At 50.5% G+C, this 22173-nt stretch overlaps 1 protein-coding gene across 1 annotated transcript; it reads right to left on the bottom strand.

Annotated features, from left to right (window-relative positions):
• Positions 1–1063: 1063 nt before the first annotated feature.
• On the bottom strand, positions 1064–21470 carry ERO1A (endoplasmic reticulum oxidoreductase 1 alpha). Its single transcript, XM_038139427.1, has 16 exons — positions 21300–21470; positions 13086–13205; positions 11748–11831; positions 10275–10313; positions 9296–9372; positions 9130–9203; positions 8334–8454; positions 7905–7942; positions 7083–7094; positions 5916–5942; positions 5658–5750; positions 3759–4005; positions 2797–2866; positions 2582–2668; positions 2167–2300; positions 1064–1451 (listed from the first exon to the last, which is right to left on the bottom strand). The coding sequence occupies exons 1-16, from the start codon at positions 21408–21410 to the stop codon at positions 1391–1393; spliced, it is 1395 nt and encodes a 464-aa protein (XP_037995355.1). The 5' UTR covers positions 21411–21470; the 3' UTR covers positions 1064–1390.
• Positions 21471–22173: the final 703 nt, after the last annotated feature.

The raw sequence follows: 22173 nt of genomic DNA, 5'->3' as shown, positions 1-22173 counted from the left end.
AGGGGATCCCACCCCTATTCCTGTGGGGGAGCAGGAATAGGGGATCTCACTCTTATTCCTGTGGGGGAGCAGGAACAGGGGATGCCACCCCTATTCCTGTGGGGGAGCAGGAACAGGGGATCAAGAACAGGGGATCCCACCCCTATTCCTGTGGGGGATCAGGAACAGGGGATGCCACCCCTATTCCTGTGGGGGATCAGGAACAGGGGATGCCACCCCTATTCCTGTGGGGGAGCAGGAACAGGGGATGCCACCCCTATTCCTGTGGGGGATCAGGAATAGGGGATCTCACTCTTATTCCTGTGGGGGAGCAGGAACAGGGGATCAGGAACAGAGGATCCCACCCCTATTCCTGTGGGGGATCAGGAACAGGGGATCTCACTCTTATTCCTGTTTGGGATCAGGAAGGGGGATCCCACCCCTATTCCTGTGGGGGATCCCACCCCTATTCCTGTGGGGGATCAGGAACAGGGGATCCCACCCCTCTTCCTGTGGGGGATCAGGAACAGGGGATCCCACCCCTATTCCTGTGGGGGATCTGTGGGTTGTCCCCAGCCCAGGAGGGACCTTTCCCCTTTTCCACTGCTTGTCCCTGGAGCAGCAGAATCCCCCTGCACCTGACCCCGTGCCAGCTCTGAGGAGCAGCAGCCCCGTGCCTGGCACATCCTTCCCCATTCTGGCTCCCAGAAGAGGCCAGCCCCAGCTGCCCGGGCTGGGAGGGCAGGAGAAGGCAGGATTGGGCTCCTGGCAGCAGCTGCTGCCCCGTGGACACTCTGGAACGGCTGAGGGTGGGCTCTGCTTTTCCTGAAGGAGGAATGCAGCCTCCAGGTGCCTCAGGGGAAGAGGTGGGGCTCCTCCAGCATGATCCTGCTTTGGTGCATCTTCCCAGGCTCCAGTGGGTGCAAGGAGCACCGGGAGCTCCCTGTTCCCACAAGGAGAAGAGGACTTCACCGTGGGACAGCAGCAGCTCCTCCAATCCCCTGAAGCTGTTTTTTTATTCAGCAGGAAGGTGGTGTAGGCACACTGGGAGTGAGGGGCTGGTTGGAATGATGGAGCAGACAAGGAATTTCCCCCAAATTTATTCAATGGCACAGTTCTTGCCCCACCTCCAGCTTCCAAAGGCAAGGCCATGGGTGTGATCCATCCAAACAGCACAGCAGTATTTCAAAGAGTTATTCCAGATGATCTTCCAATATATAAAATAAAATTTATATATATAGTCCCCATTTTTATACCAGAAAAATAGATTTTTTTTCCCCTTGTACAAAATATCTCCTCAGCAGGTTCCAGACAATCATGGCACAGGAGGCCCAGCAAGTGGTTTCCATGGTTTAAGTCAGAGTGGTGGAATGATGGTGTTTGTCCTCAAATCTCTCTTTCTCCACTGAATTCACCTCATGTTTCGTAAGAGATTCCTGAAGTTTTCCAGTTCTTTCACGCTGGTTGAAACCCTGTGTGCAAGGAAAGAAAAGGGAAATGTTACAGCAACATTGATGTAGTGAATTATTTAAAATCTGGGAGAAAGGGGCTGTATCCAGCACAGCTTCAAGCAGCTCTTGGGAAGAGAAGATTTGGAATTCCAGCTAAATTAGGCTGAAGCAGGCCCTTCACTATTCCCCTGCCTATTTTTAAAGCAAACACTGGGAATCACGGGGGAATTGGATGTTAAGGAACTCATCCTTGGGAAATCCTGTTTGCCAGAAACTCCTGGTCTCTCAACATCACAAAGAGCTCATGTATAACCAGAGTGTCCTGAAATCCCCTCCTAAAGGCCTGGTTATCCTCCTTTTCTGACAAAAACTCCTCATCCAGAGAGGCTGGGCTGATGGATTCCTGCTGAAAATGCCATCATGATCTGGGAGTGAACTGGGGGAGAGGCCTAAGGACAGCAGCCCTTGCCTGGGACAATGTGCTCCAAAAACAGAGCCACACAGTCCCTTAAAAATGATGGAATTCTCTGTACCTCAGCATAAATGCTTCCTTGAATTCCTTACAGAAATGCAGAGTAGAAAGAATATTTAATTCATTCCGACTGTTGTACTCCATACCAGACTAGGACCAGAGCAAGAGTCCCCACCAAAACTGCTGGGAACTGCCTGAAATGAGAGCTCAGACTGGGTGCACACAGCAGCTGAGGCAGAAGTGAGGGGCAAGTCTCAAACCCACCTTCCAAAGGCGTTAAATAAGGCCACGATTTCTTGTCTGCTCAGCTGGAATCCATAGGAAGGGCCGCTCTCAGGAATCCTCTCGATGAGCTTCTCTGAGAAGAGGATCTTCAGCGCTGTGCCCAAGCCCTGTGTCTGTGCAGGGATCAAAGAGCATCCTTCAGCAGCAGCACTCCAACCTCCCTGCAGCTGGGCAACACCCTCTGAGCAGGGCAAGAGGATTTCACTCCAGCCAGGCTCTGCAGCCTCCCCTCTCCCAGCTCATCCCAGTTTCCCAGGCTCAGCAAGCTGCCATCAGTGCCTCCTGATGCCTGCACGGTGAGGAATCAGCAGCCCTGAGCAGGATCCAGGGGCTGGTTGGTATCCAAGGGCCAGTCCCAGCTCCAGAGCTCCCAGATATTGCTGACAAATCTCACCTGCAACTTCCCCCACAGCCGACACTTGAAGCAGCCAACACAGTCCATGATCCTGGAAATATTCTTGAAGTGCAGCCTAAATTCCTCCTGGGGGAAAAGACATTCATGGTTGTGTACTAATTAGGGCTCCTTCCAGGTATTAATCTGAGTTAATCCTGGAATTCAGGACTGAGGTAGGAGAAGCCTCCTGCAGGGGGGTCCTTGGCAGAAATTACCTTCAGTTTAGCAGCTTCCTTTTTATTCCCTGCAAAGAAGGAGTTTTCATCGAAATGCAGCGGGAAGGACCTGGAAGGGAATGATGAGAGTTTGATTTCTGCCCTCCTTGGTGGTATGGCTGCAGTCAGGGGCAGGCATAAACACACGTGGGAGCCACTGGACATCTCCAGAGGTGTTCTAACCTGACATCCACTCCCAAGGGATGGAACGAGATGATTTAAGGTCCCTTCCAACCCAAACCACCCTGGGATTTTATTTTCTCTTCAAATTTGTATTGATTGCATTCCAATTTGCATTTGATTGTATTTTCTCTTCCAATTTGAGCTGGCATCTCACCTTGGAGGCCTTTTCAGCACTTGCTTGATGGTATTTAAGCAATTTCAGTGCTGACAGACAGAAGCACAGGAGGGTGATGAGATAAATCAAACATTGATCACTTTAGGAGACACCCATTTCTGTCTGGTTCCAGTATCTTCCATTCCTTTTACTCCAAACTCCATCCAACAGCCCAGACCTCTGTTACCAAGATATTTAGGATGTTTTTCTAGTTGCAAACATGAAGCCAGGCCTGGTGTCCCACAGATGAGTCACACAGGTAGCCAATTTTAGGGCTAACACGTAGGCAGTTATTAAATTCAATCCTGCTAAATCCAAAAGGCAGCCGAGGCTATTAAACCGGGGGACTAATTACCCAAATTCTGTAATTTGCATACAGGAATTATTAATGTGTTCCCAGCCAAACTACACTACTGCTTTCATGTCCCTGCTCATGGCAAGGGGGCTGGACTAGATAACCTTTAAAAAGGTCCTTCCCAACCCAAACCATTCCACGTTTCTGTGACTCTACCGCACCAATGGCTCCAGGAAGAAGGCAGAACCTGCCTTTCTGGGAGCTTTACGGGTCAGGTTAAGCACAGAGATGGTGGCAGAGCCACTGTCCCCAGGCCCTGAGTGCAATTACTTGGCCAGGTGGAGAACTTCCAGCAGCAGGTGTTTCATCTCTGCATCCTGCCCTTCGTTGCCGGTGTACAGCTGGAACCCGGGGCGCTCGAAGAAGGGCAGCACTTTGGACAGGGCCCTCAGCTCAATCAGGTACAGAAAATAGAGGTTCTTCAGCCTTCTGGGCCCTTCCCCTCTGGTGAGGACTTCATCAAACCTCTGCTGGAACTCCGTGACGTTGGGGCCCCATTTCTTCTCCGACCACGAATCTGAGGCAGAAACAAACCCCAAAGGAACGAGAGGTGGTTTTGTGGGAGGCCCCCCGAGGTTCTTTTGATGGGGAGACCCCTAAAAAGTTCTGTGTAGAACTGAGAGGCAAATGGGACTTTTGGTTTTTTTGGTCTTTAGGCTGTTGTTTATTTTTTCTCTTATCAATGGTTTAGTATGGTGTTTACACACCAGACTTAGTGCACAAAGAGAAAGGTACTGAAAAGTTACAAGACACAAAGGCTTAAGGTCTTTTAAAGTTATTTTGCTCAATTAACTTTTAGAATGTATTTTATTTCTACCCTTCTACTGATAACTAATTATTTGTTTCTTCACCCAGTATTTGTGTTGTGGTTCTTTCTAATCAATCACCCTGTGTTGTTAATACTGCAAAGAATGGAGAAGATGAAGAACAAGAAGGAGATCAGACAATGCTCAAAATCCTCCATCTTGTCTTATCCACCTCCATACTAAAACCCCAAAACTCTGAGTTTTTCACCCTGTGATAAACTATAAACAGAAATATATTTATAAATATAAATATTTATACATGATATAAATATAAATATAAATATAAATATAAATATAAATATAAATATAAATATAAATATAAATATAAATATAAATATAAATATAAATATTTTCAAGCCCACAAAGAATATTTCTGTTGCTCATTTTACCATGCATTTAGGATTATTCTATAAAAGCCATAGTGGAAGATATAAAAGTCCTCCCAAGCTGATGCTGCAGCCCCAGCTCATCTCTTGCCTCTGATGTTTCCCACATTATCCCATCTCCAACTCCAGCCTGGCCTGACTCACATCCAGGTGAGGTCCAAGTGGGCTGCAGACACTTCAATACAATTATTTAGTTAAATCTTAATGGTTTGCCCAAATTCCAACAGCAATCACCTTGATTTTCAAGCCCAGGGTTGAAAGTGGGATTCCTCAGATAGATATTTATGGACCAAAGCATGGGAAGGAAATGGAAATGGAAATGGAAATGGAAGTGGGAATGGAAGGGGAAATGGAAGTGGAAATGGAAGGGAAAATGGAAGTGGGAATGGAAGGGGAAATGGAAGTAGGAATGGAAGTGGAAGTGGAAGTGGAAATGGAAGTGGAAGTGGAAATCGAAATGGAAGTAGAAATAGAAGTGGAAGTGGAAATGGAAGTGGGAATGTAATTGGAAGTGGAAGTGGGAATGGAAGTGGAAGTGGAAATGGACATGGAAATGGAAATGGAAGTGGAAATGGACATGGACATGGAAATGGCTGCTGGAAATGGATCAATGGCCTTGGGAAAGCCCAGCCAAGCATTTCCCAGTCCAGGTGAGGTTCTTGCTGGACTGACCATCATAAAACCAGGCTGGGAAGGGACAGCCTTGACCCACAGCTAGAAACCCACTCCAAAACAACCTTGGAGGAGGAACAGAGGGAATACTTGCTGGAAGGGCTGGTACAGTGCCTGGCCCAGCCCCTGTCAGACCTGGAGGCATGAGGCAACTGCATCCCTAACCCTGTTACACCTGCTGGGTGCTGCAAGAGCACAAACAGGCCTGAGTCCCGCAGGAACAGGCTCCAAGCAGCATCTGGCAGAGCCACGGCAGTGTCAGTGTGGAGTGAGGCAGGAGAGCTGGGGCAGGAAGCAGGATTTACCTTGCAGGAGGTACCTGGCACTCAGGTGGATGTTGATGCTGGCGTGGAGACCGGAGATGAGCCTGTAGAAAGCTCTTTTCTCCACACAGACCCCTGCAAAGAAAAGGGCACCTTCAGACACTGAAAGCACCCACTGGGTTGTCAATGCTCCTGGCTGTGAGGCAGGAATCTAATCCCACGGAGAGTGGCCCCTAATCCCACCATGTCCCATCTCCTGTCCATCCCAGGAGGAGCAACCACGTTGAGAGCAAGGATTACCTTTGAGCCACTTGTAAAACGTGTGCCCTGGAAAGAAAGCGAGGAAAACACATCAGTGAGGGTACAGCCCAAGCCTGATGCCCTGAATCCACCTCCAGGCTGGCCCCAGAGGACCCCCTGCCCACTCCAGTTTGCAGAAACTGGGAAAGGAGCATTAAAAGAGCATGGAAAGAGTTTTCCTGCCCGCCCTTGTGACTGATGCTTCTCTAACACGCCATGGCAGTGCTCCAAGCAGCACGTGGGCTTTCCCCAGGGGGCTGGGGGGGCACGACAGCCCAGTGCTGGGAAAAACAAGGATCAGGGATTGCTTTCCTCTTGTGGGCACAGTGGGGACAGGGATATTTTTATAAAACAAACAAACCAACCAAGCAAAAAACCACAGAGTGCAAGCGAGCGTGCAGAATGCCACAAGGCAGGGCTTCCCTGTCCCTGCTCTGCGCGTGGAAGTGATCTGGAGAGCAGGATCTGGGGATGGTTTGGAGACAAGGAGATGCTGTGGAGAACGGAGAACTCCAGGGAACAGCCCTTCCCAGGGCCTGAGGGAGCTGGGCACCCCTCTCCTACAGCTCCAGATAATCCCAATTTGGGATTGTGAGTCTGTTCAAAGCTTTCCCTGTAATAGGCACTGGAAAAACCCAGGACAATTCCTGTCCCCAAAGCCTTCTCACTCTTGAGTGACTGCCTTCAGACTGGACTTGTGTTGTCAGAAAATGCTGGTGGACTTTTTAAGCCCTTCACATGAAGATGGGCTGGGACAGGGATCTCCTCTTCACTCTGCTGAGCTGGGACAGGACCCGGGGAAGGGCTGGAGCTGTGCCAGGGGAGGTTTGGGTTGGATATCAAGGAAAGGTTCCTCCCCCAGAGGGTGCTGGGCACTGCCCAGGCTCCCCAGGGAATGGGCACAGCCCCAGGGCTGCCAGGAGTGTTTGGACAGTATTCCCAGGGATCCCAGGGTGGGATTGTTGGGGAGTCTGTGCAGGGCCAGGAGCTGGACTCTGATCCTTGTGATCCCACTCAGGATTTCCTGTGATGCCATGCCTCATTCCTGGTTTGCCTGATGAATAATTTTGCTAACCAGGTGCGTTATCGAATGGCACAGCCTGTGACAGCAGGATAAGGACACCCCACTTGTTTCTGTTATCAGCAAAAACAAACAGTGCCACTCACCTCCGTCATCTCCTGGGGGAGAAAAGCACAAGGGGTGGAGGGAGAGAGAGAAAAAGAGGGTAAGAACATTACACACAACCAAAATTAAGCTCCAAAGCACAAGCACTGCTCTGCTCAGCTGCTCTGACAAGAGAGGGATCCTCTCCAGGGAGGTTTGGAAATGTTCTGAACACAGAAACCCCGAGTGCAGCACTGAGGACACCGGATGAGAACAGTGCTGAGTAACCTGACCAGGGCAGGAGGGATCAATATTTGCAAAGGAAGTAAAAGCTGGTATTTCCAGGGACCTTGCACATCTCCTTCAGCAGGAGAAGAGCCACCCCTTCACACCAGGGTCACACGAAGGGGATGAACACCTCCATCATCTAGGGGAAAATGAGGAGATGGTGGCAGAGGGTGCTGCTGGAGGTTGATGATGTTTCCAAACCCCTTCCCTGCCCTCACTGACTCTGCCTGGCCTTGGCTCCGGGGCACAGCTGCCCTCTGGGTGGTTCCGTGGAGGATCCCAGCCAGGTTCTCATTTCCATCCATCACAGGGGGTTTGGCACTGCCAAGTTCAGACACCAGGGACAGCTCAGGGGTCACCCTGCTCCCAGCCCCTCCAAAACTCACCTTTTCTCCAGGACTGGAAGATCAGACATTCTTTTACCACAATGGATGCTAGAAAAACCCACTTCCAGGTGCCACAAAATTCTACACTTGGTCAAGAACTACAAGATATTTCTGATGCAGCAGGAGAAGGAGCCCAGAGAACATTCACTGCTCCTGGAGCTGGGATCAGTTCACTACTAACCCACTTAGTGAGATAAATAAATGACTCACCTCTGCCAGATGCCAAAGGTCTTTTCACATTCTGAGGCCTAGGAGGAGGAAAAGAAATCATTTAAATAAGAGATGTAAATAAGTTACTGTCTCTCGTGTGCACAAACAGAGCAGAGCAGAAGTAGCTACTTCAAACAGCCTGAGGGGATCAAAAATCCTCTTCCATGCTTCAGCCTTTCCAGGAAGGGAAAGGACAGAGCAAAATGTGGGTTTCTGTGGGGGTTTGGTGGTGCTTTCTCCTTTTTTTTTAGAAAAAAACAGGCAGGAAAACTCAATTCTCTTCTTTTGGGCCAGCCACATGGCTTGTCCCCGGTGCATCCCACCCTGCACAGGCACTGCAGCACAGACGGGAGGCTGAGGATTCATTTCTGCCCCTCTGCACAAAGCAGCACCCTCAGGCTCGTGGAACTGGTCCCCCAAAGCACCTACTTGAAGCAATTTTCTTCATAAATACTGTTCCAAATTTTCCAGGCATCCGGGCCCTTGTAGCCAGTGTAACGTTCCGGGTTCAGGAGCAAATCCACGTACTCAGCATCAGGAGAATGGATGTCTGTGGAGCACAGGTGGCTCAGGGACAAGGATTTTCTCAGGGAAAATGACATTTTCCAAGGCTGATCCAGCCATCTCTGCCCCACCTTGCTAAACACAGCAAAGCCCAGAGCAGCAAGGAAGCTCTGTCAGAAATATTTGTGTATTATTCTTTTCAAAATCCTGAGGTCAGGGGGGTGGAAAGGAGCAGAAATGCTGTTTTGATGAAATATCACACTTTGGCCTGGAACTGGGGCTGTTCAGCCTGGAGAAGAGGAGGTTGTGTAGAGCCCTCATAGCAACATTCCAGGATCTGAAGAGGCTACACGGAGTGGGAGAGGAGCTATACCTCAGGGAGTGGGAGAGGAGCTATACCTCAGGATCTGTAGGGATAGGACACAGGGAATGGCTTCCCAGTGCCAGAGGGCAGGGAGGGATGGGATATTGGGAAGGAATTCCTGGCTGGGAGGGTGGGGAGGGGATGGGATGGAATGCCCAGAGCAGCTGTGGCTGCCCCTGGATCCCTGGCAGTGCCCAAGGCCAGGCTGGACAGGGCAGCCTGGCACAGTGGAAAGTGTCCCTGCCATGGCAGGGAGTGCAATGGGGATTTCCAACCCAAAGCATTCCACGATTTAAAGCTCTGCAGAAGTGCTCAAATCCCAGTGCCAGCCTCGGCAGCCCTGCCAGGTGCCCATACCATCAGCCTCACAGAAGCTGTCCGAGGAGTCGTCGTGCTGTGCCCACTGCAGCACTGCCTGCCGTGTTTCCTTGCTGCAAAAAACGTGGGGAAAACCTCTCAGAGAGGGCTCTGATCCCAGCTTTCCTTCAGGACAGGGAAGGATTTATGGTAAAAGAAGTCAAACCTCAAAGAGTCATCAACAGCTCCGAGCCTCTTGGCTTCCTCACATTCCTCAGCGAGGCTGTTGGCTTCTTCTGAGTACTGGGTTGGAGAGCAAAGGGGTGGGGAGGGATAAGGATTAAAAAGGAATTTCTTTTCTGTTTTAATTTAGCCTTCAGTGCACTGTTAACACAGGTTAAGCCCCAGGAAGCCTTTCATGATTCAGCCCCCCCGTGTTTGCACAGGATGTCTGCAGACACCCAAAGGTTTGTGCAGTGCTGACGAGTCCTGCAGGGACTCGGGGCAGCCCCTGGCACTGCCGGGGGAGCTTTGTGTGCCTGGGGACACCTGCTCCTGGGGAGATGGCAGCAGTACCTGGCTCCAGCACAGCCACCTCACAGGCTCTGTGCTCTCCAAGCTCTTGGGGAGAGCAACAATTCAAGTCTAAAGAGCATCCTGACATTTTCTGAGCCGTGCTCAAATCCTGGGGGAAGCTTTGGGTTCCTCATGACAGAAAGACAGGGAGGGGATGGAGAGGGTCCAGGGAAAGGGAAGGGAGCTGGGGAAGGGTCTGGAGCCCCAGGAGAGGCTGAGGGAGCTGGGAAGGGGCTGAGCCTGGAGCAAAGGAGGCTCAGGGGGGCCCTTGTGGCTCTGCACAGCTCCTGCCAGGAGGGGACAGCCGGGGGGGTCGGGCTCTGCTCCAGGAACAGGGACAGGAGCAGAGGGAACGGCCTCAGGCTGGGCCAGGGCAGGTTTAGGTTGAATATTAAGGAAAATTCCTTCCTGGAAAGGGTTGCCAGGCATTAGAAGGAGCTGCCCAGGGTGGTGGGGGAGTTCTCATCCCTGGAAGTGATCAAAACCCACGTGGATGTGGCATTGAGGACGTGGGTTGGTGATGAACACGGGGCTGTAAGGGGACAGCTGGACTCGATGATCTCCCAGGTCTTTTCCAACCTTGTCACTTCTATGGCACAAAACTGGACCACAAAATAACCCACACCCACCTTGTAACTCCCAGCTCTGATTCCATCAGGGACTTCATCCTGAAAGACAAAACAAAGCGAGTGCCACCTGTGGGGCTGGTGAGACCTCTCAGCCCCACCTCTGGGAAAGGTTTGGGGTGTCACCACAGCTGCCAGAGGTGAGAAGGTGACCACAACACTCTGCCCAGCTTGCAACACATCCCACTCCTCACTCCTCCCCAGAGCAAGGAGAAGAAACATTCCTGGTGGTTTATTTTGATTTTTTGTTGTTGTTGTTGAAAGATTCCTCTTCTCCAAAGGTCTGCAGCTTCGCACAGCTGCTACATCAGGTTCTGCTTTGCTTGTCCAAGCAGGAATTTGGGGAAGCCAGGCCTGGCACCCCCTTCCTGGCAGGAGCCCAGGTGCCTCCTCATATTTTTCATCTACCAGCCCTCGACACGTGACATTCCAAACCTCCCTCTGACCATTCCATCATGGAATGTCAGCCCCACACAACCAGCCCCAAAATTCTCCTCAACTTCCATTCTCTCCAGGAGCAGGAAGGCAATAGAACCACTGCTACAGGAGCAAGTACTGGGATGGTAAAAAGAAAAATTAAGCAATAAGAGTTATTTTTATTGATTTCAGGAAGAAATGGACCCAAATCAAAATAATCAAGAGCAGCAGGGACAGTCAGTTCCTAAAATAAGAACAACTTTCAGCTAAAACGTAGGTAATTGTAACAGAACTCCATCACATTACTCATAATCACTACCAAAAATAGATTTTTTTTTAAGGAAAAGTATTTAAACAACATTTAGGGTTATTTTGAGGTGAAAAAAAAAATCATCATTCCATTTTAGAACCCAAGAGTGAGGGAGTAAGACAGCCTGTGCTGGCTGTCAACACCAAAACATGAAATGTCCCCAAAGGGGCCACCAGCCACCAAGCTGTGACTCCCTCACCTTCTCACCCCTTTTTTTTGGGCAGACATCTGCAGTCAGGGTTTTTTTCTTACAGCTGAGGGAACAAAACCCTTTTGTCCAGGACACAGGGGCAAGAGTGTCCTTGGAAACGGGATGCTGAAAGAGCCATTTCTCCTACAAGAAGAGGGCTGGAAAGCTCTGGGTGAAATTCATCAGCCAAAACTAAATCACAGCGCAGCTCACGGGCAACAAATTCTGTCAATTAGCACAAAAACAATAATGGATTTGCCCTAAAATCTACTTACTAATTGAAAAAATGAAAAAAAAAAAGACCAGGAGAAGTTTTTGGCTGTTTGCAGAGGATCAGCTGTTAAAATCCCAGCCAGTCTTGAAGCTTTATTAGTATTATTACAGAATTTAGGATTTTGGCCTTTCTCATGGCCACCAGTGCTGCTGCACCCATGAAAGACCCATCAGAGCCCCAGTTTTGCTGTAACTAAAATATTCAGTCACTCGTCTGCTGTTTCCTCTTGCTCTGCAGAAGTTGAATTTAAAAAAATATATGAAAAAGAATGGATTTGGTACTTACAGAGGGGCAGGGCTGTACAGCACAGTCTCTCATTCCACAGTGACTGTTGTCCTCCCAAAAGGGACAAGGTTTCTGTAGGTTCACCTGCAAATAACACATCACCCCTTCAATAACACACCTCCCCCATGCAGCCAACCTTCCACTCCTCAGTCTTCCAAGAGAAATCCAAGTTCTGCACTTGTTTGTTCCAACCAGCAACTCCCTGGTGACCCAGACTGATAACATCACTCACAACCTTGTTATCAGCACAGGTTTAAATCCTTTTAATCCTCGCTTGGCTCTTTCTGCTGGGGCTTTCCCACCCAGACATTTCCATAATTCCCAAATGTCCTGAGGGCCAGAGCTCCCTCTGCTCTGGAGCCAGGCTGGGAGAGCTGGGGGTGCTCAGCTGAAGAGGAGAAGGCTCCAGGCAGAGCTCAGAGCCCCTGGCAGGGCCTGAAGGGGCTCCAGGAGAGCTGGAGGGGGACTGGGGACAAGGGATGGAGGAACAGGACACAGGGAATGGCTTCATCTGGGTTAGATGGGATATTGGGAAGGAATTCCTGGCTGGGACGGTGGGCAGGCCCTGGCACAGGGTGCCCAGAGCAGCTGTGGCTGCCCCTGGATCCCTGGCAGTGCCCAAGGCCAGGCTGGACAGGGCTTGGAGCAGCCTGGGACAGTGGAAGGTGTCCCTGCCTGTGGTAGGGGATGGAGTGGGATGAAACCATGCTGGAATTCCAGGATTCTAGGCTTCATTCAGACCAATCTCAGTAATTCTGTCACAAATCCCAACCCTGGAAGGGGAAAGGACACGAGTTTCTTTAACAAATCCCAATGTTTCTCCTGCCTGAGCTGGTACCAAGAATCATTCTCCCAAAATAATTAATATTTAACAAGATTTGGTGGATTTGCAAGAGAGGGGCATAAAGGGAATCTGACTGAATGGGAGCAGAATCCACCTCATGGAAGCCAATCCATGGAATGTCTGGCAGCAACAGCCACCAATGAACCTGAGGGTCTGGAACTAATGCAGGTTTTCCATGTGAAATCCTCTCGTTATGGATCACTGGTCATCAGCATCTTTAAATCACAGCTCACCAAGGGAAGTGCTCTCATTAATGCGTTGCTTAAGAGGCAAAAATGGATAAGGAAATATCTTTGAAATCCTCTTAAAAGTACACTGCATCTTATTGAGATTCTGCTCGTAACAGAAGGGTCCTGACTGACTGCACCCTTAAAAGATCAGGGTTAAAATGCAGGGCTCTGATTTCAAAAATATCAGCAGTAAGTTCACCGGAGATTAAAAAAAATATAGACAGCAGCACACAAATAAATACAATTCTTGCAAGGAAAAATGACCTTGTAGTATCTAAAATAGTCACTTTGCAGGAGTTCATTCAGTCTAGGAAAAAGTTTGTAGTTGTTGAAGGCATCGATGGTTTCTACATCGCAGGTGCAGTCATCTAAATAGCCAGTAACCTGGGGGAGAAAAAACCAATAAAATCAAAATCAACAACATCAAAACCAAGAAATCAAATATAAACAACTCAGCCAGGACTTGTTAACACTGCAGACAATAAAAAAGTCATAATTTTCTTTCCCTTTCCCAGTGAGTCAAGTTAAGTTTAAGCAGAAGGGACATGGCTGCTGTGAGCCAAGGGCTGCCAGCTCAGACCCCTCCTGGATGAGCCTCAGGAAGCCATTCCTGGAGGAGAACAGGGAGCTGAGAGCTGCAGTTGGCACATGGCACCAGACAGGCAACAATGCCACAATGCCAGCCCCACAGAAAGTCCTTGGGGTTCATCAGCTTCGGTTTGGTTTGGTGAGAACCACAGCAATGTGAGCAGAGGATGGAGCAGCTCTGGATAAGGATTAAAAAGGAATTTCTTTTCTGTTTTAATTTAGCCTTCAGTGCACTGTTAACACAGGTTAAGCCCCAGGAAGCCTTTCATGATTCAGCCCCCCCCGTGTTTGCACAGGATGTCTGCAGACACCCAAAGGTTTGTGCAGTGCTGACGAGTCCTGCAGGGACTCGGGGCAGCCCCTGGCACTGCCGGGGGAGCTTTGTGTGCCTGGGGACACCTGCTCCTGGGGAGATGGCAGCAGTACCTGGCTCCAGCACAGCCACCTCACAGGCTCTGTGCTCTCCAAGCTCTTGGAGACAGCAACAATTCAAGTCTAAAGAGCATCCTGACAAAAATTCAGCCATGCTCAAATCCTGGGGGAAGCTTTGGGTTCCTCATGACAGAAAGACATGGAGGGGATGGGAAAGGGTCCAGGGAAAGGGGATGGAGCTGGGGAAGGGTCTGGAGCACCAGGAGAGGCTGAGGGAGCTGGGAAGGGGCTCAGCCTGGAGCAAAGGAGGCTCAGGAGGGACCTTGTGGCTCTGCACAACTCCCCCAGGGATTGTTCAGCCTGGGGAAGAGAAGGCTCCAGGATGAGCCAACTGCAGCCTCCCAGTGCCTGAGGGAGCTGAGAGGAAACATGGGGAGAGAGGATTCACAAGGGATGGAGGGACACGACACAGGGAATGGCTTCATCTGGGTTAGATGGGTGACTGGGAAGGAATTCCTGGCTGGAAGGGTGGGCAGGCCCTGGCACAGGGTGCCCAGAGCAGCTGTGGCTGCCCCTGGATCCCTGGCAGTGTCCCAGGCCAGGCTGGACAGGGCTGGGAGCAGCCTGGGATGGTGGAAGGTGTCCCTGCCATGGCAGAGGTGGGATGGGATGGAATTTAAGGTCCCTTCCAACCCAAACCATTCCAAGATTCTGTGATTAACTGCAGCAGTCCCTCTGCTGGCCTCAGAGGCCATTTGGCACCAAAACATCTGTTCTACATCTGATGGATCCTTCTTGCATCATCCTGAACAACTCAACAGGCTTTGTGCAAGCCCTGAAGAAAAAAAAAAAACAACAAAGAAAGAAGTAGTACAAATTCAGCTGTGGTTTCCTGACACATCCATTACTGGCAGATTACAAAGTTGCTCAACACAGAAGTAGTTTTGCTTCCCCCACACCCGCAGTGAGTCCTTGGGGAAATCAGAGAATCCTGGAATCATTCAGGTTGGAAAAGATCACTGAGTTCATCCATTCCCCCAGCACTGACCATTCCCCAGGTGCCACATGCACAGAGGTTTTAAATCCCTCCAGGGATGGGGACTCCACCACTGCCCTGGGCAGCTGTGCCAGGGCTGGACAACCCTTTCCAGGAAGGAATTTTCCACAATATCCAGTTTAAACCTCCTCTGCTACAACTTGAGGCTATTCCTTGTCCTGTCCCTGTTCCCTGGAGCAGAGCCCGACCCCCCTGGCTGTCCCCTCCTGGCAGGAGCTGTGCAGAGCCACAAGGTCCCCCCTGAGCCTCCTTTGCTCCAGGCTGAGCCCCTTCCCAGCTCCCTCAGCTGCTCCTCATAATTCAGCAAGAGCTACACAACAACTTCAGTAAAATTATATTTACCACCGTGGAACTGGAGCTGAGAGGAGGATGCAGAAATGGAGCAGAGAGTCACATGAAATGGGGAGGTGGGGGAAAAAATAGCCAGAATTCCCTACCCCACTGGAACAACTCTGTTTTGTTGAGGCAGCATGATTTGGAGGCTCACTCATATTTTCAGTGTTTACACTGCAGCTCAGTGTGTCACCCTCACACATGTACTGAATTCTGTCCTGCATTTTGCACAGTAATGAAGATCAGCAGTGATTTAAGATTTCCACTAACCTGAATCACCCTTGTAAAAACAAACAGTAGCAATTTGCTAATCCACTTACCCAACTGAAAGCTGTTGCAAATTTATATATACATTTAAAAAACACATCAAAAAACAAACCACAGCAAGGCACCAACCAACCACATTTTTATTTCCTGCAATCTTGGCATCCTTCAAGGCAGGAAGCTTAAAGGTTGGGTCTGAAAGTGACCTAAAAAAGATCTGGGGATAATCTTCAGCTGCTCCCTGTATCCATGCTTGACAAAGACGTCACTCCAAAGGAATGACATCCCTGTAAAAGGGGGAACACTGGAGCTCCCACCAACCCCCACTGGCAGCACCATTTGGGCCAGGTCTGGTTTTGTTATGTCTGGTGACCAATTCAAGCCAGAACCAACCTCACCCTGAATGAATATAATCCAGAGATGCAAAACTAACACCAACTTTTTTTCTTGTCGAGCCAAAAGAGATGACATTAGCTCACGTGGACTCAATTTTATTTGGTTTGCATACCCTGCAGGGCAATTAAATAATTCAGTTTGCAGGCTGAATGCTGCATGGAGCTACACACAACCCAGACTCTTGACTGAAATTACATGAAAGTTACACACTGAAAGATCCGAGCTTGGGGCTTCAGCTGCAATCTTGTAACCTAACTTTGTCTTCTTCTAGCAGTAGGAAAAGATGTCAGGAAACAGGACAACAGTGCAAGAGGAGCTGGAAATAAATGCATTAATGGATAATACCAGTTGTCTGTGCTTTACCCCACCAGGGAAGCACTGCAGATGATCCCAAAATCCTCAGGACTGGATGGGGGTCATGCTTTGGAGCTCTCCAAATCCCAACTGATTGGTGGGATAAGCCTCAGGGTCACCCTGTACACACCTGTGGGGGCAAGGGGCAAAGGGAAAGGTGCTGGGAAAACTCCACATCTGTTCAATCTTTCTTCCTCCAAGGATTTCAGCCAGAATGGGTAAAAATGGGCAATTTCCCCAGGCTGTGTGTGCCCAACCTACAGCCAGAGGAGCACAGAGAAGCAGCACCAAGAACATCCAGAGCTGAGGCTCCTCAGAGCCCTGGTGAAAGCCCCAGTGATGCCCCCAGCAAGCAGCTTGAAGCTGAGCCACTTCAAGACTCAGGGAAATGGCAGTGCCAGATCATTTGGCAGGATTTGTGTTCATTCCAGAGGTTCCCTCTTGCTCCATGACCCCCCCAGAACCCATTTTTCAGCCCTCACTTGCTTTGGGCCTTCACCTCCTGCTGCCAGAGCAGCTGAGCTCTGTACCAAACGTGCCCTCCAGTGGGTGGTACCTCAAAACACTTCCTCCCACCCCACAAACAAAATATTTACCTACATCCTCAGCCTGTGCCAAGGAGAGCAGCTGTTTGAGATAAACCAGGGATGGATCCAGTCCCCAACACGTGCCATGAGCCTGCTGGCACCGTGAATCACCCAGCTGAGGGGTTTTGCTCCACCTGCCCTGGGTGTGAGCAGCTGGCAGGAGGCTGAGGAGCAGGGCTGGGCTGGGCTGTCCCACGGGGACAGAGCAGCAGGAGTGGCTCTGGGTGCTGAGTAAGCTCCGGGGTGATGTGCCACAATCCCAAAATCCAGCCTCCACCTCGTGTGCTGGGAACACCGACAGCAGGGACTGTGCAATCCCTGGGCTTGGCCTCTGCTTCAGCCTCCTTCCCCCCTCCGGGCTGCTCTTCCCACTCTTTCTGCTGCCCTGAGTGTCACAGGAACATCCCCTGAGCAGTGGATTTTGGGATTTCTTCTCACTGTGTCCCCCACCACAGCCAGGCAGGAAAGGAGGAGAACTTCTCCCTGCATCTCCCACTACAGCCACAGCAGGGCACAGGGAAGGGAATGCCCCAGAGGCTGAAGGGTTGGGTTTAGCCTGAGCCAACTTCCCTGGCACTGCCTGCTCCTCTGGACAAGCCCCAGGCTGATGGTGAGCACATGCCTTCCCTGCTCCCTCAGCAGAAGTTTCCTGGCACAAAGGAGTGGAACTTCCATGATCCTTGTGAGTCCCTTACAGCTCAGGAGATTCCATGATTCTATGAAATTTTATTTCTCTTTCATCCTTGCCAGTGCACTTGGAGCAAGTTGCTGGCAGCCAGCTGAGGACAGTCATTCCTGCACCTGCCCTGGAAGCAGCATCTGCCACTCCAGGTGCTTGTCCCCATCTTCTGCCCAGAAAACAAGGTTTCCCAGATCTCACACAGAAGTGAATCTCACATGGGACCCTCGGGACTGGGTCAAACCAGGGCCTGAAGGGCTGTCACAGCTTCCCAGAATGGTTTGGGTTAGAAGGGAGCCTAAAGACCATTTAGTTCTACCCCCTGCCATGGGCAGGGACACCTTCCACCATCCCAGGCTGCTCCAACCTCATCCAGCCTGGCCTGGGACACTGCCAGGGATCCAGGGGCAGCCACAGCTGTGCCAGGGCCTGCCTACCCTCACAGGGAAGAATTCCTTCCCAATATCCCATCCATCCCTGCCCTCTGCAGTGGATGCCATTCCCTGTGTCCTGTCCCTCCATCCCTTGTAAATCCTCTCTCTCCATCTTTCCTGTCATCTCCCTTCAGGAACAGGAAGGTCACAATTAGGCCACCCTGAAGTCTTCTCTTTTCCAGGCTGAACAATCCCAGCTCTCCCAACCCTTCCTCACAGGAGAGCTGCTCTGATCCTCTTGGTGGCCTCCTCTGGACTCGCTCCAACAGCTCCATGTCCCTCCTGTCTGCAAGGACCACAGAGCAGGACACTATTCCAGGAGGGATCTCACCAGAGCAGAGCAGAGCAGAGGGGCAGAATGTACCCCCAAAGATCTGCTTCTCTCCACCTGGAAACTCCTCCTGAAGAGAGAAGAGTTCCTCTTTCCCAGAGAAATGGGAACAGTGCTAGGAATGAATCCCTGCCCTGGAGGCTGCTGAGTGAACACCAATCCCACAGGAACACAAGGACAGCCTGAAAACCTGCCCAGGGCCCAAGGAGGAAACTCTCCATGGCCAGACTCACCCCTAATGCCAGCATCCTGCCCACAGAAACATTCCCAAAGGCAACCAGCCCTCTGCCAGACAGGAAACCTGCCCAAAACCCCCTCTGCCAAACACCTGCAGCACATCCTTAATGCGGCTGCATCAGCCTGTAAACAGCAAATGAACAATAATTACCAGGAATATACAGAAGACATCACGGCTGACTAAAGCTGTGATGCAAACAGGAATATCTCGAGGGGGGGTGAGCTGTCTGTAAAATTTGGGGGGATTTTGATATTGGAATGTTAATCAGAGCTTGGGAAGCAGAAAACAGTATTTGAAACACCAGTGTTTGTAGCAACAGATGGATGTTTGTAATAAAAGTTTCAGGGCTGCTTGGTCTCTAAGGAAGGGAGGCAAAATAACAGCGACAAAAAGCAGGTGAGGCATTGCCCTGGGTGCAGGCAGACAGGAGAGCAACACCCATCCCAGAATCACAGCCTGCTGAAGTCAGCACTTGGAATATTGCTGGAGCAGCACTCCCAAAAGCGGCCCTTGTCACCTGTCCCAGCACAGGCTGGCAGACAAGTCAGAGCTCTTCCAGTCACCCACAGCGTGGCTTCTTCATCTCATGAGACAGCAGGAGATGGTTCACAGGAGGAGCCAAGAGCTGTACAGGCCTTCAAGGAGCTCAACAAAGGAGGGCAAACCAGATCATTTAAGGCTGGCCCTGTATTTTCTTTGGTGGCAAATAAAAACCACCAGACCAAGGGGGTCAGTCGATCACAGAATCACAGAATTTCTAGGTTGGAAGAGACCTTTAAGATCATCGAGTCCAACCCATGTTCTAACACCTCAACTAGATCATGGCACCCAGTGCCACATCCAGTCTTTTTTTAAACACATCCAGGGATGGGGACTCCACCACCTCCCTGGGCAGATGATTCCAGTATTTGACCACTCTTTCTGTGAAAAACTTCCTCCTTAATTCCAGCCTGGATCTCCCTTGGCACAGCTTGAGACTGTGTCCTCTTGTTCTGTCTGTGGTTGCCCGGAGAAAGAGAGCGACCCCCAGCTCAGCACAGCCACCCTTCAGGAAGCTGAAGATTATTTTTAACCAAAAGATGAGGCAGCCCCCAGGTGTGATTTTAAAGGTCTGGTGGTTAGAAAGGCTGAGAAATGCTGCCCTACATGACACCTTTTCCCAAAGGTAATGAAAAAACCTGCCCTAAACATTTGTAAGGAAAACTAATTTTCCCAGGCTGCTCCACGGGATGAAAAGTGCATTGCAGCAAGCCAGCAGGGCACAGAGCAGCACACCAGCTCCCAAGGAAAAGAGCCTGCCAGGCACTGCCATGCCAGAACGGCAGTTCAGTTAGTGGTTACAGCTCCTTATCCCATTCCACACTCCTGACTCAACATTCAAACGTCTCTGCTTACAGGAAGCTGCAAGGGAAAACCCTGCAGAGATCCAGAATCTAAAGGCATGCTTTTCAATTTTTTATCAGTAGAGCTTGTATTTACCATTTCCACAGGAAGCTGGAAGTGTCAAGAGCCACCCCAGAAGGCAAAGCCAAAGCCAAGAGTGTAACTCCATTTGTCTTCTCCCTCCACTCTCAATTCCTGACCCACATTTAAGGACTACAAATTTAATATAGCAAGAGTAGCCTTTATGAAAGCTTCCTGCTTTTAAAGGCAACAAAAGAAAGGGCTAAAGACATTGTGACATCTTCACTCCTTGATCTTGCAAATGTGCTTCTCACAGGAATTATTCAGGTTGCAAGGGACCTCAAAAACCATTTTATGTCACCCTCTGCCATGGCAGGGACACCTTCCACTGTCCCAGGGTGCTCCAGGCCCCGTCCAAGCTGGCCTTGGGCACTTCCAGGGATCCAGGGGCAGTCACTTTGCTTGTGCAAATGGCGTCAGAAGGAACTGCAGAGTGATCTCCTCCTGAAATCCAGATGCTTGCTACCCAGTTCTCCCATTTCTGTACCTCAACAGAAGCTGCACTGAGTGCACAGTGACACCCCTGGCACACAACAGGAGGAATTAATCCCAGAAGAGTTTTAGGGAGCAGAGCAGCCCAGGTCCCACCTGGGCATAGCAGGGCAGGGTGGCAGGAGCTGCAGCCACGCTCTCTCCAGGACAGCAGAGCTGGGAGAGCAGCAAGGCAGGAGAGGGGATGAAGCAGCTGCCAGGGATAGCAATGATATCCCTGAAACATCCCAGGAGAGGCAGCTGGCTAGCTGGGGAAGAAATGCTCAACAAGCTGGAGCACTCCCCTCTACTGATAGGGACAGGGAGAGAATACAGTTAAGGTGGAAGAGAATCACAGAACACTGGAATGGTTTGGGTTAGAAAGGACTTTAAAGCTTATCACCCCCTGCCACAGGCAGGGACACCTTCCATCATCCCAGGCTGCTCCAAGTCATGTCCAGCCTGGCCTGGGACACTTCCAGGGACCCAGGGGCAGCCACAGCTGCTGCAGGGTGCTGGGCACCCTGGGCCAGGGCCTGCCCACCCTCACAGGGCAGAATTAATTCCCAATCTCCCATCCATCCCTGCCCTCTGGCACTGGGAAGCCATTCCCTGTGTCCTGTCCCTCCTTCCCTTGTCCCCAGTCCCCCTCCAGCTCCCCTGGAGCCCTTTCAGGCCCTGGAAGGCGCTCTGAGCTCTCCCTGGAGCCCTCTCCATGTGAACACCCCCAGCTCTCCCAGCCTTTCCCCCCAGGAAAGCTCCCGCAGCCCTCGGAGCATCCCCGAGCCCTCCTCCACACTCTCCCCAGCAGCTCCACTCCCTTCCCAAGCCGGTCACCCCAGAGCCGCGCACCGAACCCGTCCAACCCCCGGGAGCCCGGCCTCCCTCCCGCTGCCCGGGCGGCGCCCACCTGGCAGAAGCAGCGCCGCTCGGCGCCCAGGGGCAGCGCGGCGGGCAGCGCCAGCAGCCCCAGCAGGACGATCCGCGGCCGCAGCCCCGGCGGGACGATCCGCGCCGCCATCTCCGCGCTCGCCCGGGCCCGGCAGCTCGGCCGGGGCCGCCCCGCTCGCAGCGCCCCGCCCCGGGCGCGGCCCCGGCGGCGACGCGCGGAGCGGCACGGAGCGAGCGGGACAGCGACAGCGGCACGGCCCCGCGCCGGGACACCGGGACACGGGAACAGCGCCCGCTCCCGAGAGAGGGAACTGCGCCGCGGGAACAACAGAAACAACCCGCGCTGAGGTGAACAATAGTGACAATAATAATAATAATGATAATAATGATAATAATGATAATAATGATAATAATAATAATAATAATAATAATAATAATAATAATAATAATAATAATAATAATCCAGTTTGTGGTATTAAGGTTGGTGGGTTTTTTGGTTTTTTGGTGTTTTTTTTTTATTCGGATGCGGGCGTTTTAAAACGGTTTTATTCTATTTTTAGTTTCGTTTGAAGGGTGAGATGATGCAGATGTTGTAATTCACGCTGTTGCAATCAGAAGAAATAGATTTTAAAAATTAAGAAACATAATTCTTTCTTAATTATGTTATGTTATGTTATATGTTATATTATTACTATATATAATTTAATATATGTAATATATTACATATAATACAATATGTGTGATATATTATCTATAATAGATGTGTATTATATGAATATATGCTCTACATGTGTCATATTCTATTCTATTTATTGCTATATATAATACTATAATATATGTAATGTATATAATATAATTGCATTATTATCTGTATATATTATGTACATATTATA

Source organism: Motacilla alba, chromosome 5, assembly GCF_015832195.1.
Source record: "Motacilla alba alba isolate MOTALB_02 chromosome 5, Motacilla_alba_V1.0_pri, whole genome shotgun sequence".
In the NCBI taxonomy this organism is placed as follows: domain Eukaryota; kingdom Metazoa; phylum Chordata; class Aves; order Passeriformes; family Motacillidae; genus Motacilla; species Motacilla alba.
The sequence above is the reverse complement of the archived record's forward strand: the minus strand, read 5'-3'. Positions and strand labels throughout refer to the sequence as shown.

Coding starts and splice junctions, on each gene's coding strand:
- ERO1A (XM_038139427.1), bottom strand. CDS start 21,410: ATGGCGGCGCGGATCGTCCCGCCGGGGCTGCGGCCGCGGATCGTCCTG. Junction 4,006..5,657: donor TGCCAGGTACCTCCTGCAAG/GTAAATCCTGCT, acceptor TTTCTGCCTCAG/ATTCGTGGTCGGAGAAGAAA. Junction 1,452..2,166: donor TTATTTAACGCCTTTGGAAG/GTGGGTTTGAGA, acceptor CCTTGCACACAG/GGTTTCAACCAGCGTGAAAG.